This window comes from Struthio camelus, chromosome 20, assembly GCF_040807025.1.
Source record: "Struthio camelus isolate bStrCam1 chromosome 20, bStrCam1.hap1, whole genome shotgun sequence".
In the NCBI taxonomy this organism is placed as follows: domain Eukaryota; kingdom Metazoa; phylum Chordata; class Aves; order Struthioniformes; family Struthionidae; genus Struthio; species Struthio camelus.
This window is the reverse complement of record NC_090961.1, coordinates 7847754-7862825: the sequence shown is the minus strand read 5'-3', so window position 1 is coordinate 7862825 and position 15072 is coordinate 7847754. Positions and strand designations below refer to the sequence as shown.

The following is a 15072-nucleotide window of genomic DNA, read 5'->3' as shown; positions in this document are numbered from 1 at the left end:
ATCAGGAATTCCTGGTCCTGGCAGGGGAAATCAAGAATCATCCCTCACTCTGCCCTGCACCACTGACCATAACATTGTTCACGAGTAAAGAAACCAGATCCCCTTCCTCTTGGCAACGTCCCAAATGCTTACTCAGGTCTCGCGTTGCCCTGTGTATGTAGGAGCCGTGAGGCTGCTACCTTGCCTTTGGAAAAGGGCTCTGATTTCTGTCCTTGCGCAGCCGGCCTTTCCACACAGGCCAACAGTTTTGTTCCATGGAAAGAAAAAAGCAACCGGTCCCACAACAATACAGTTTACTGCTTCGCTCTAGTTAAACTATTTGCCACGCGTCTCTATTTCTGCTTATCTCTGAGTGTCAGACTGAAAGATTCCTCCTTAAAGACAGTGAAGACTTGTGTATTCTCTTGCCATCCCTTGCCCCTCCGTCCCCAAAGGGTCTTGAACCAAACCAGATCTTTTCAACCTAAACGTGTCTCTGGACGGTAAAAGAGCCACTGCTTGCCGTGCAAACATTTGTTTAACCAGAAGAGACATGGCTCTGCTCTCACTAACGCAGATGCAAATCAAGAATTGCTCCGTCGAGACCAGTTGGTTGCACAAGTGTTGGTGCTGCTGTGAGAACAGAATTGGCTCTTTTGGTTGTCTCCATAAAATCTTGTGCCGTCAATTGTAAGAACAGTGATTTGACGTGATACCTACTGCTCCAACCGCAAATCCTTCACAGGGGCAGGATGACATTGTTTTGCAGAGTGTTTATTTGAGCCCTGGGCCGCTTCCCGCTAAACAGCAAGTGCCAAATGGCCGATCCTGACAAACGTGTCCTATTAAAAATCTTTCGGTATCCTGAGCTCGAGGCTTCTGGATGAGGCAAGGGAGTCTCTCAGACTTGTGTGCCTGTCTCATTCACGTGGGAGGTTCAGGCCTTACTGCAGGAGGAGTGAAGGGTTCAAATTACCCTGTGTAATGGGGGAGCTCCTCCTCCTCCAGCCAAGAGGCTTTAAAAAAAAACCTAATTTTGCTCATTTCGTTAAATGTCAAGTGTATTATGACTCAGCCTCATTCATCCTTTTGCTTGCAGGCGCTCTTCCTCTCAGACTCCTGAAATATTAATTATGTGGTGGTTTTTTTCCTTGCAAGAGCCATATACGGTGACCCGTGTGTTGTGTGGGTATGAAAAGCTCACGCCCTCCTCTCTTCCGCAGGGAGACAAAGGAGAGCAAGGCCTGGAAGGAGAGAAAGGAGAAAAAGGCAACGAAGGACTGAAAGGAAAAGAAGGGCCTCCTGGATATCCGGGAATCACAGGTGTCCGAGTGAGTCTGAGAAACCAGCCTGCTCGTCTCCATCCGCCGGTCCGTGGGTTTCCTGTAGTGACTAGTGCTCTCCTCCCCGGGCTGTGCAGGCAGCCATCTGGGCCTGCAAAATCCCATGCTCTCAAGGGCATGAGTATGGGCCCAAGAAAGCTCCTGCACCCTGTCTGTAGGGTCACCGCACACAGGTTTCCAAACCGGCAGTTGCATCCTGCCCAAAAGGATTACTGAAGAGTGCTGGGTGCTCTTGTCTAAATCCGTGCGTGCAAGATGGCTTTAACCCTCCTCATGGCTGAAGAGGGAGCCCAGGTGTGTCACCCATGCCCTGCCAGGTTGAGCTAGCAGCAGGAGGCTTTCTATTCTCCGGCTCAGACAGCAGGGCACAGCCAGCACCTGCTGAGCTCTGGGGTGCAAGCGTGAGCTAGCTCGTCTGAAAAGACAAGATTTTTTTGCAACAAGAGACAAAAGGAAGCTTACAGTGTTGTGCTTGGGAGGCTGGACTTCATTTAAACCTAGCAAGAAATATGCATAGGCCTCCTTTTCCCCTTTTCCCCGAGGACAGCAATTACTGTAGATATTGTTACTACTGCAACAGGGCATGCCATGTTGCAGCAAAACACCTGGTAGTTCTAGAGGAAGACGCAGGGAGTAAACCAGAATCCATTGCTAGGGCAAGAAGTCATCGGAGATGCAGCTTGTCCCAAGTGCATCATAAAGTATGTTATTTGCAAGTATGTTATTTTTTGCAGAAAATTACATCCAGGAGAAGGACTGGCCTTTTAATCAGGATGCAGATTTGAGATGTGGGTCGCTTCTGTGGTTTGCCACAGGCTTTGCATAGGCCTGGGAACAGGTTGCGTAGCCTTTCTGTGCCTCTCTGCTGCATCTCTCTAGGATGCACCACCTCGCCGGGTATTAAACGGGGATGTCCTGAGGGCTGTGAGGAGCTGAGTTTCCTCAGGCCGTCGTAGGTACTCTTGGCCTGGAGTTTGGACCTGGACAGGTTTTGCAGTCCCTCACTTCCATTTTATCATTATTTGCTCACTTCTGTTTTTTCCTTTCTCAGGTATCCCCCTTAAATAGAGTTAGCACACACAAAAAAACTAGCAGCAAGTGATTTCTGACTCCTCGGGGAATTTCCTAGGCAGGTCTGGTTTGGTTAGAGATCTGATCTCAACGCTGCAGAAATGGAAACCGCGATCCTGGCTCCGTGACCGGAGCAGCGAGGCCAGGGGCATCGCGGCAGGCTTGGCGCGGGCTCGCTCGGCGGTGCCGGAGGGCAGGGCAGGCAGGTATCGCGGCGCCCGGGGTGGACGCTCTCCGCTCGCTGCTGAAGCATGTTGTTTTTCCCTTTGGTGACGTATTGGCTGGCTAAAGGGAGGGCAGGAAGAAGGGCGTGAGGGGAGGGAAGCAGCAGAGGGGTTGGGTTTATGTTATTTTTGGGTTGAGGTTGGGATTTTGAGCACTGACTCGACTAGAAAGTGGAAACATTGGCTTAAGACCGCTGTGCCGCTCTGCAACACCATAAATGTGCAGAAAGAGGCTGTAGTCCTGCCCCGAGTAAAGCCATACTTGGCCACAACCCTTGTACCCGCAGGGAGCTCTGTGCAGGATCGGGACCAAACCATGGGCGCTGGGTGGTATCTGCTATCTGCTGCTCCCTCTGCAGCTTGGCATGGCTAAATGTCCGGCCTCAGCACACAGCCTTCCACGCGCTGTACTTCTGGCTGGTTCATGTATTTATATTGTGCACATTTAAGAACCAATAAAAACACTAAAATTATGAAAAAGCCATATTAAGTTATAGCATATAAAATATAGATTCTCGCAGATTCCATCCCTGCTGTTTGCCAGCATGTCCCTGGGAACATGATGCCATTTTCTGTTTTATTTAAAAAAAAAAAAAAGTCAATTGAGCCAAGATTCCTGCTCGCAATCACTCCCTTTTGTTTTTTTTACTGCAAAGTGCTGTATTTCCATCTAGTATTTCAATATGCTTCCTTATGTCTGAACTCCAGCGGACTTTGAGCCCCCCATAAGATCCAGATAGCGTTGCCTCCTTTGCCAAATGCCTAGCCATTACCTAATTTGTAGGTGGGCGTTCCTGTACTCACTGAGATAATTTAAAGATGGAAGTCCTCTAACAGAAGCACGAATATTTTTTCTCTGTCAATATTTTGAGGTTTTTTTTATCCGAGCATCCTATGGAGAAAATGTACAAATTCTAGTGGGATCTTTCTGAGGTCTCTGCCAAAATAAAGTTTGCAGACCAGAGGTGCAAACCACTAGAGATAACTACAATCCCCTCCTTTTCGAATAAGTATTGGAAGCTGGAATATAAAATCACCCCATCCCCTATAAGACAGATGTCCCAAAGCCACCTCAGGCACAGCCAGCCACAGAAGTCTGTGATGGGGAAAGGTTTTTTTAAGGCTGCTAAACAAAGATAACATCCCATCAGGGAAAAATTGTGAAGGTTTTTCCCCAAGGGCAAATGGCACGGCTACATGGTGACAGATTCCTGTGCTGGGTTCCTAGAGATCTACCCCGTAGCATGGCACTGCCTGTGCGGGGCACAGGCACGCACCCTGCAGGGAGGAGGTGTGCAGGTGTCGTTTGTGGGGTGTGCTGCAGACATGGGGTATTTACACACTGTGCATGTTGCATGTGTTTTTAATACAGCCGATGCGATATATGCATGATAGGGATATCGATTTAGTTGGCTTTAAAGAAATCTTCATCTTTAGCTATTGCGTCTTCATCAGGTCTCTTCTGGCGTGGTACCCAGGAGTCCTTCCATTTGTGTTTCACTGCACTCCATACTTGGATCTGTCATGTTTGCCCTGGGCTAGAGCGCTGATGTATCCTAGTCATACACGTAGGTGGCAGGGGAGGTGTTACTGCTTCTGTGCCATTAGTGGAAGAGAAAACAGGTGCGTGCGTGGTTTTGTCCAGCTACCTGTAACAAACTGACATACAAACTGACCTAGAGCTGGCAGAAAGCCTAGCTTCTTCCTTCTGGAAGAAGTTTATATAAGCTCGAGGAAGGTGGTGCCCATCCGTAATCGTGGACAAAGAGACAAGCTTCTCCAGGGCTTAGGTTTGGTCCTGCACTGCCCTCTGCACCAGCAGTGGAGGGGTGCATGCAGAGATTGCCCTCCGCAGCCTCCAGAAGTACCCTTTTCAGCACAAATCTCTGCACCTGCACCATTTTTTGAAGAAACCTCCTTAACACCAGGGTCTTAATCTTTATTTTGCTTAAGTTTAGAGGAATGTGACACTTCAGTATGAAGTGTCCTCTTGACAGATGTGAGAAATACGATGGTTGGTTGCTCTGAAATGATCTGGCTTTATTTCTGGCACGTTCTCAGACCTTTTTGCACATATGCCCTGGGGGAAAGGCCAGGTGTTGGCAGCTCCCTGGGGAGCCATGGTGCAGGTAGAAGCAGGAGAACTTGGCCGGGCACGTCCAAGCTCGTGCAACACTTTGGCAACGGACCAGCGTGAGGGATGGAAAGCGGTAGCGGTTTCTTTGGGTTGAACAGTCCCTGAGCTCCCTGGGGAGACGGCAGGTGAAGGCACTTACTGAGGCACCTTCAGAGGTGCTAAAGGTGGAAGGAAGCATACAGGGATCTGCTCTGCCCTTCTGGGTCATGCAGAGGAGAGACTTTGACCCAGCGAGCCCTACAGCAGGCCCAAGCCTAGCTTTAGCGAGCGAGATTTTATTTTCCAGAAAGCCATCCTGATGCTGATATAACATTACTGACTGAGCACGACCAAGCTTCCCTCGGCGCTCGAGAAACATGTTTCAGAGATCTTTAGCTTTATCTTGGCTCAACTGTTTCCAGTATTAACATATCTGAAAACCAGTTTCCACTGTGGTTTGAAATCGCAAACAAAAGCAGCAGGGAGGCCCCAGCCGCGTCTCCGGGGGTAGTTTGTACATGTTTCAAAGCCAGTGGATTTCAGCAAACAAACCTGGCAACCGAGACGGGCCATGAGTCTCACAGCTGTGGCTGGCAGGACTCGAGGCAGCTGGAGCCGTGAAACACAAGTATCCTCTATCTTTTGGTCACTTTGTCCAAGTTCGCACTGCTCCGTTCAGCTCTGGTTCCTGCTCAGCAGAGGGACAGGCTAGTTGTCCCTCTGGTAGTAAGAGGGAAATCAGAGCATCTAACCCATTAAAATCCAGCTGAATTCAGCATCCAGTTGAGATTTTAAAACTCCCAGCAGAGATGTGCACCTCTTACGAGCTGCTTTCTTATGTGTTATCACCTCTCAGTGGTTTCCTCTAATGCAAACTTTTTGCCTTCACTTGATCTTGACTCTTTTCTGTGCTTGGCCATTAGGTCTCTGGTCTGCTACTTTTCCCTAACGTGGCCTGTGTGAGCAGGGAGGAGCTGGTAATCTCTTCCTCTTGCAGAGCACCAGGGAGTGTTTTGGGCCTCTCAGTTCAGAGCCTGGCTGGAAACGGAGGCCCTGAAGGGCCTGGGGTCAGCAGTACGGGCAACGGGAACAAGGATTGTCCACTGGAGATTCAGGCTCTCCGTATGAATAAGGCAGGATGTGGATACGTCTCTGCAGTTTGTGGGAGACCGGAAGACAGAACAGATGGGGCGTGCATCTGCGCTGCAAGCGTCACAGGGTAGTTGGCCAAAACATAGAGCTAATTCATCTGCTAACCCCTAACCGTATGAGGGGATAGTGCGACGGTGCCTGAGATATCCAGATGACATTGTTGGAGTGCGACATGCACTTCACAACGGATCCTGGCTGCCTTGTCAGTCCTGGTCTTTGCAACAGAGGAGAAGAGTCAAAATTTGAAGTCACTGGCATGTAACCAGCACCCTGGACACAGGCAAGTGGTCACTGACAGTAACTCACCCTCTGAAAGTGCTCCCCTCTACTGCTGCCCCTCTTGATCTGCACAAAATACAGCTTTTTTCCCTTAGAGGCCAACTGATCAGCCGGTGGCTGTGTGAAAGGCCCAAGCCAGTTGGCAGGAGCGAAGTGGTGGGTTTCCAGCTGCTCTCCGTTGCTGTGCGCTGTGGTTTTCATAATGTGCTGGTCGTCATACAAGGCAGACATCTGATAGCAAAGTTTTTACAATTCCGGGAAAGGACCTGGAGAGCCTGTAGGTAATGAAATACAACATGCTCTGAAACAAGAAAATCCCTCATTGTTCAGCAAAACTGGGAGCCGAGTCCTTTTCTTTTTCCACTTCTTTTTTTAACCTGAAATCCTATCTGCAGTGCTGTTCAAGTCACATCAGGAGTCAGAAAGCCTTTGAGCCAGACCCTCCAGTGGTATAAATCGGCAGAAACGGTTACATCAGAGCAGACCTGGCTGGTGCACTCCCGGCTGCGTGGTGCAGATGTGCACCAAGAGACCAAGGGCTGGTGAATTCCTTTGCTGCAGTGCCACGAGGCCCAAAGTCCTTCTTTTTGCGCTCCCTGGCTGGATTTGTACAAAGCAGAGAGGGCAGAATAACAAAACTGGGCTGGGATGGAGATCCGTGAAGATCTAGGGGGGAACTCGCAGGGACCTCAGCCCTTGGAAAAGGATAAAGTGGCTATGCAGCCTGGCGCAGGGCGCCGAGATCTCATGGCTCCAGCGCTGAGTGTAGCTAACTCACACCGCAGCGGCAGCAACTCCATGCACAGCGCTGGACCGAATCCCAAGGACAGGATCCTTCCCGTCGACTTACACTATATATTCTTGTTTCTGTCTCTGTCATCTGCAGGCTAAAACGCTGAAGCGGAAGGAAGACTTGCTGGCCGGGACTGGCCGCCTGCCCTGAGCCAGCAGAGTTGCTCCAGAAACGCCGTGCTCTGGTCACAGCAGAGCTGGGACTGGTTTCTGGGCTCTGTTATGCCAGGGCAGAGAGGGAGCTAGCTCTCATCTGACACAGTGCTCTATTATAAAAGTTGTCCAAACATCACTTACAGCAGAATTTGTCCTAGAGTGGTTTTTTGCTCTTTGTTCTTTTCTGTTTCCTCCTGCTGAAAACATGATTCAAAGATTTTGTGATTTTTTTGCAACAAAGCGCTTTGCTCTGCTGAATCCAGCCATTCACTCTGAACACATGAGCTCAGCCACAGCTGGCAACACCACGCCACTTGCATGGCATTCGCTCTCTGAAAATGCCGAGGCTGCCGAAGAACAGTTCTGGAGTCACTTCTGGTTTCAATCTGTGTTGTCCATGCAGGAATCTGCACTTTTTTTTTTTTGATAATGTGCTGAGTTGTTGTTTCCTGGAAAAACTGTTTTTCGTGCCATGGTCTATGGGCTGTCCGTGGAGTTCCTATGGAAGGAAGCATCTTCAGCTCCCTCAACTGAAGGACGTTGCGTTATTCTCCAAAAGCACTGGAAGGAATGGAAAATATGGGCCATGTGCTTGGGGAAGTGTTGCGACAGAGCCATGCAGGAGGAAGGACCCAACAGAACATACTTTTCCTGCCTACAGCCTGTCCTTTCCAGTAGCTGCTACGTCAGCAGGGCCAGTTCCCATACTGGAGTTGAGTTTCTATAGCTGAATGTGCCTGCGCTTGGCCAGGGTGTATGTCATTATGTAATAGCCTTGGAGCCTTTGAGTGTCGTTACTAGTGTGGACAAATATCCAACAAAGCCATAAGCAGGTATTTTTGCCTTGCGTCAAAAATCAAAGAGGAATGAAAGCTGCTTAGGAAAGAAGTCAAATGCATTTGAGCTCTTTCTTCTGAATAGGGCCAGAGCAAGGGCCAGGGTGAGTGCCGCGCTGCGCAGGGGCAGCCCACGGGTCTCTTTCCTTCCCTTCTGGAAGCAGCATTGTAACCCCTGTGCAATGCTGCCTTCGGCTGCAATCAGCTTCTCCTCCTATTGCTGTAATAATCCACACTTCTCTGATGGCCCCAGGTTCGGTCTCCCCTCTAGAAGTCTAAACATCCCATTTTATGGGGAGGAATGCGCTGGGTTTTGTTGTTTAGGGTTTTTGTTGGGGTTTTTTTCCCCCTTGTTTGCTATTCTGGTATCTGACTCAGCCCCTCAAATCCATTGAAACCTTTGGAGCGGACCATGGTGGCCTCCGAGCATGAGGAATCCTGCAATGACTCACTGCCTTCTCCTAGTCCTGGGGGAAGTGCTGCTTGCAGGCGAGCGTGGTTGGTGTTGTGCAGCCAGGAGGGGCCGTTTGCCCTTGCAGTGAATCGGCCAGCTCTGCCTGGTCTTTCTGCTGCTCGGGAAGGCAGGCTGATCCCAGCTGGTCTTCGTTTAGAGTTAATAGGAGTTGAAACGAGCCAGAATTTGAAATAAATCCCATGGACTTGGCACGGTTTCTTTCCTGACTCAGGCGAAGGAGACGTACTTTCTGTGCAGTTACTCCAAGATTCCCCTTCTTATTGAGAGAGAGGATTTCATTCCCCTCCTCTTCCACAACCCCAGGGTATTCATGTCCTTCAGAAGGAAGATATTAACCCCTAGTGTTTGAAGGAAAGAAAAAAGATGCAATAGGACTCGTTAGTGCAAATAGGGTGAGCATTTGGGGAGTGTAACTCCTATATCTTCCTTCCTCGTCCTCAGCTTCCATAAAGGGCTCATTCTTTGGAGCATTTTGGTGTCATCTTGAAATGAAAGTGTGTGTGTGAAAGTTTCACAGTCCAGTGATGATGACACTTTTCCTGCACCTCTTATCCATTGAGCCACCTTTTGGTGGCACCTTTATATCCTGTGCTGCTTTAGAGATGAGGAAATAGAGGCAGAGAGGAAAAAAAAGGATTTTCCCAGAACAATAAATTAGTGGCAGTTCAGGGCTATCGGACCCGGCCGAACCAGCTCAGAGCATGCAGTGCTGCTCTGCCCGCTATTTTCTTTGCTGCCTTATGCTGTGACTGCTTAGAAAAAAAAAATTTTTTTTGGCTCCACTCAGATAGACTTCCCCGTCCGTGAAACCAAGAGTCGCATATTTCAGAAGAGCGTGAGCTCAGAGAGCAATGTCTGCATGCAAATGAGAACTTCCACTAAAGCGGGGAGTTTGGGATATGAGATTTTGGGTTGGATTCCACATTGTAAACTGAGGAAATCAACTGAAATGGAAGTCATAGTGATTCTAGCTGTAGTCTTTCCATCTGAGCTCTTTTTATAGGATTTCCCCATTATGCTTTTTTGTTTTGAATTCAGCTAGCCAGCTATACCTGTGCTCGCCATGCTGGTTTCCACAAGCTGGCCAATGGCCCTTTTCTTCCCACTGATCCCAAATGAAGTCCTCTGAACCCTAAAGTACAATCAGGTCTTTCTTCTCAAGAACAGTTGAGTCTTTCTTCTTTCCCCATGCTCATTCAGGAGCTGCTGCCATGTCTCCTCCTCTTCTAAACTACTGCTAGGCAGAGAGATTATGAAATATGTTTCTTATAAATCCGAAACATTTATGTCTTCAAATGCCCAGCCCCAATAATCCCACTAATTTCCTGAGTGCTTGTGAACTGTCCTCTATGGGGGGAGGCTTCTCTCAATCAAAGTGTATTAAGTAGAGGTTCTCATATGGAGACCTTGCTGAGCAGTAGGAAATGATATGGGGCTTTTTCATTTCCCTTTTAAGTGAGCTGGTTGGCTGGACCTTGAACAATATGGGCATGGTCTTACTATGTTTCATGCTTTACTATCTTTATTGCTGCTTTAGTTTTTCTGCCTTTCCTACTTCTGTTGCCTCAAACTATCACCATTTTTTTCCTTTATCATTGGCCCTTTTTTCTCTTTACTCAGTAGTTATGTTCTGGTTCTTCTATTTCTTCCTGTCTCATTTTTGGTAGCGAAAAGTCCCCCCTCCCCACCCCAGGCTTCATTCGCTAACACCACGAAACTTTGAAAATATGTTCCTGCCCCACGACGTTCCTGAGTAGTCCTGGATCTGCGTGAGATAGGATTCGGGAAGGTGTCTCACCAGACACTATGGCCTCATAGTGTTTCTGTTCTGTGCCATGCTACAAGTCTGCAGGAAAAACAGAAATTTGTCGTCTGAAGTGCCGAGAGCCCTAGCTCTCCTTGGTCAAACCAGCCCAGTGGTTACACTTCCCAAGATCTGGTGTGTGAATCAGAGCACCGCTAACTGTGGGAGAAGCTGGGTCTGGATTTCAGCCTTATTGTTAGCTCCATTTGGGGCGTATCTATCCACAGTTCATCCAGCTTCCTTGTTTTGTTTCTCCGGATGTTGCTGTAACATGGATTTCAGCTGTTGATACCTTGAGAATTTTGCTCCCAGTAATGTTATTGCTGAGCTGTGCGAGTGACCAAACTTCATTACCAAAGCCATCAGCAGCCTAAAGCACCATTTTCTTGCCTGAGAACCTAATGAGTTTGGAATCACTGGAAAATAAACTGGCTTTTTCCCGGGGAAGTATCTAATGTCATTTTTAAAAACATATAAAATTGGGTTCTTAGTGAAGCTAGCAATGAAATCTTAAACAAGATAAACCTAAGATGATAATTTTTGGTTTCTTTGGTCGTTTTGGCATACCTGAAAGCCCATGACCTTGTAAAAATGCTGCATACCACTGTCCCTGGTCACAAATACCATTGTCTTCTGGAGGTACTGGCATGTGTGTCCAATAAAGAGTGCAGTATATAAAGAAAAATCACCATTTAAAAATGATTCCACTCTTGGAAGAAGCTTGGAAAGAAGATTTGTTTTTTCAGCAAATCATACAGCATGCAACAAAATGTGTACAAACCCCAAGCCTAAAAAGCATCAAGTGTTTGGTGCCTTGGCACACTCCCTCAACTGATTTGAATCCAGCAAAAGGAACTGGGGAATGAATTATTCTTATGTATAGGCTTTTCTACATTTTCTGTCCCTCATTGCTGTCTCTGCTAAAGTGTGTAGGAAGCTGGGAAACTTCACATCTCAGTGAAGTAGGTACCAGAAGATGCTAGATTCCTGATGTCATCTGGAGGCATTCGATGAAGTTACAATCACACTGAATTTGATTCTCTTTTTCTGTTCTGGCCCGATTTTTCCCATTTCCACCTGGACAGATGAGTCTGAAGAATGAAAAAAAAAAAAAAAAGACTTTTTCAAGGCCTACCAAAGTTGCTGCTGGGCTGGCTGCAGTGTCTGTGTATTGTGTGGCACGTGACTTCTACGAACTGCGCAGACCACCACATATGTGCCCTGTGAAGAGCTGGGATTGCAGTGGATGGCAACTACATCTGAAACATCACAAGCAGAGACACCATATATCTGGGAACCCCAGGCAAATGTTGAACTGCCTCTGAATTCATCTGGACAAAATTCCTGTGCAGTTGGAGAGAGCACATCCAGGAAAATCAGACATATGGTAGGCTTCCTGCTCACCAGCAGGGCTGTGCTGGCCAAAGTCCTAGAAAGCACGCTGGTAGAGCACAGAAATATCTTTTACTGATATAGCTTACTCCATTTGAGGAGGTGCCTCAGGCTTGCAAGATCCAAGCCACATCTCTGCTGATGGTGTTGCCAGTGTGATTTGACCCATTTACACCAGGGAAGCTTTCAACTGACAGACAAGACCTAACAACAGTGAGGGAGGCCTGGACAAAGATCTCTGTGGTTTACTAGGAGTGACAGCTGGTTTCACTGCTGTCACTGACAAGATTTAGAGGTGCTGCCAGTTTTTTTTTCTCCAGCAGTGAAGGAGCCCCAGCCGAAGGACTCAGCAGAGCCTTCTGGAAGCCAATGGGTCATAAGGGGACAAGTTGATACAGAGAGTTTAGCAGAGCCTGTCGATGTGTCCGGACTCCACCAGCAGGGAAAGATGAGCTGAAGGAACCCAAAGAACGTGAGACCCTGTTTGAGCATCGCACGATCTTCCGTGGGTTGAGTTCATTTTTCTGTGCAGAGCTTGGACTGTCACCGTTGGGTTTTTGTTTTGGTTTTGGTTTGTTTTTTCCCCCTCTCCCAGGTGACCCTAATCCTCTATCTATAGTTCACGATTGTGGGTACAAGGATGAACTCAAATGCCGGTGTATTTTAGGCTCTGCATGGAAATTTTGTTTCTCAGTAGAGGTCTGAACCTATCTTCTTGAAGAGCAAAGAAATTCCCCAATGCAGAGCAGAACTGTTTCGGTCGTTGCTTCAGTGGGAGATGTATCCAGATGGGAGGGAACCAGGCTGTATTTATAATTCATCTGAGACAGCTGGGAGATGCCTTTGACCTCCCCTTTGTAGGAAGGAGTCCTTCTTCCCTGCACATTCATATAAAAAGACATTTGATCAAAGCATCAGCATTTGTATTTTTTACATGCTTTATAACACCTCCTCATCATAGGGAGGCAGATGCAAGAATCATGGCAGTTTTTGCTTCACAAGATGTTACAGCACAGCAATTCAGGAGTACATATGAGATGTGCAAAATTGCTCTGCTGGTGAAGATCAAGAGCTTGGCCATCGTCAGGGCCAGGAACAGATTTTGCGGAAAATGAGCTTTCTCCTATTTGCAAGGAATTTCTGTTGCCTGTACTTCCAAAAGATCTTGGTGCATAGTACAAGGAGACTGATGATGGAGAAATATTATATAACTAATTAGAAATCCCAGTTGTGTCTTAACTCGCTCATGTCCTTCCTTTGACAGTAAACCTTTGTGAGTGATACTACTATTCACTCTCCAAACTTTTAAGCCATTAAGCCTCACAACGCTGCTGCAGAGCAGGGTCTGTGAGTGTTAATGTTGCTTTGCAACACAAATAATGACTGATACATGGAGAAGTGATCGGTATTGTATCCCCTGGCCAGCTGGTTACAGAGCTAGGTATGGATGACTATTTCCCAGTCTGCTGTTTTTATTATTGAGGACTTCTTTGTTGGGCTGTCAAGTGTAAATCACAGGTGTGACACCAGGCACTTGGCACCCAGAATTCATCACACAGAGCGGCTGCTCAGCTTCCGTGGGAAACTGTAACTCCAAAAGTGCACTCTCAGAAAGCAGTAGCAAAAATAGCAAGGAAAATACCTGAGCAGTAGGGAAGGGACAAATCGTATCCTCCTGAGCAGAGAAACCGTCCTTTGTGGACCTCTAATAGCATTGGCAAGGTGGGCTCTTGCAATGTTTGACTTAAGTAAAATGGAGCTATTCCCTTTGGGGTAGCAAAGAACTGACACTATTGTTTAGGGCTATAAAAGCCTGAATTGCTCTTTTGTGTTAAGAGCAGGCACTTACAAGGCCCATGTTTCAGATCAGAGTGAAAACCCTCAGATATGGCTAACTTTGTAAGTTACTTTTGTTTAGCTAAGAGACTGATACTTTTCTGCAACATCAAGGGCCCTGAAAATAATACTTTCTTAAGTGAGAGCCAGGAGTTCAGAGGGAGATATGCACGGTGCTGGTGTGTAGATGCTGTTGAAAAGTTTGTCGTGATTGCCAAAAAGCATGAGTTTTTTTTCTCAGGGATACTTTTGTTTCTTTCTGTCAAATCAAAATCTGTTGTCTGCCCTGCAGCCAACAGGGTCAAACGCTGAGAAAATGAACTCTCCGGGCTCCCTAAGGACAGAGTGCTATATTTAGCTGCTCATCACAGCCAATTTCTGTCCTGGGTTTGCAAGGATGGGTCTCAGGTTCTGCTGCATGTGAGACACACATGCTCAGTGCACAAAGCAGACCAATATTTCCATCTCTCATTGCCATGGCGTCCACCTGAAACTTTGCAGCCAAGCCCATTTCTAGAAATCAGTATCTGGTGGTTTTTGTTTTATATGTGCTGTGTATTGCAATAATAGTCACACAAGTAGAGGAATAGATTTTGCATTGTAAGCAGAAAGTTGTGCATGCCAGACAGATAAATAGAAAATGAGACAACTCTTCTCCCATAGAATAGGATAGGATGGATGAGGATGCTGTCAGGGTTGTGAGCACCAGGGAAGGGTCCTCAGGGTGGCTGGATGGGATGTCTTTGCTTTCCCATTCCAAAGGCTCTTTTTGCTCTCCTAGGGACCAGAAGGGAAACCCGGAAAACAGGGGGAAAAGGGCAAGCCTGGCCAGAAGGTAGGAACGTCTCCCATTGCTAATGTTTCCTTCTCTGGATCTTCCTTTCTGTGCTCATCTTTGACGTTTATCCGTAGAAGCAGTTTCACTCTGTAGTGATATTTGTGCTTTTGTTCTGCAGGGCAGCAAGGGCTTTCAGGGGCAACTCGGCGAAACAGGATCTCCAGGGAAGGAGGGGCCGAAGGGGAACCAAGGCCCTAAAGGATCCCGAGGTACCCTGGGACCTATGGTGAGAAGAGCTCTGCAAATGGTTGAACACAACACGCAGAAACACAACTAGCAGTAGTGGGCACAGGCCCAAATCGAAGGAGAGAGCTGAACAGAGGTTTCAGAGCACAGGGAGCGAAACAATGCTAGATGGGTTTAGTTTACCAGAATAGCTTATCACGTGCTCTGAGCTGCACAAGAGAGACTCCAAAGTGTTGGCTGTGTTGGTGCCCTGTGAACCCAGCTCACATTACACCGTGGCAGTTCTTCACAACTCCCCAAACGGGTTGAAATACTGGGCATAGTTCTTCAGAAGGGAGTGAGCTGATAAGCTATTTTTTGCTCAGAGCTCTCCCTTTGAGACTGCACACTCATGGTGAGAGCTGCTTCCAAGTCAAACAGTGCTGTTATAAGGAACTCTGCCTTGGACTCGTGCCCTCTCTCTACACCCACTCTTGATCTACTTATCTAAAAACACTTGCAGCAAGAAGAAGTACATCATGGGAAAGGGTTTGATTTGGGGGCTGAAGGTGAGGCTTTCAGAGAGAACAACAATGGTATGGCAGAGAGCAAAG

At 47.5% G+C, this 15072-nt stretch overlaps 1 protein-coding gene across 3 annotated transcripts in view; it reads left to right on the top strand.

The window, feature by feature from the left end:
* Positions 1 to 15072, top strand: part of COL27A1 (collagen type XXVII alpha 1 chain) — a 167247-nt gene that overhangs the window by 128020 nt on the left and 24155 nt on the right. For all 3 annotated transcript variants that reach the window (XM_009666966.2, XM_009666965.2, XM_009666964.2), the window contains 3 exons: positions 1203 to 1310; positions 14237 to 14290; positions 14412 to 14519. In XM_009666966.2, coding sequence (XP_009665261.2) covers positions 1203 to 1310; positions 14237 to 14290; positions 14412 to 14519 — 270 coding nt within the window. The remainder of the gene's footprint in view (positions 1 to 1202; positions 1311 to 14236; positions 14291 to 14411; positions 14520 to 15072) is intronic.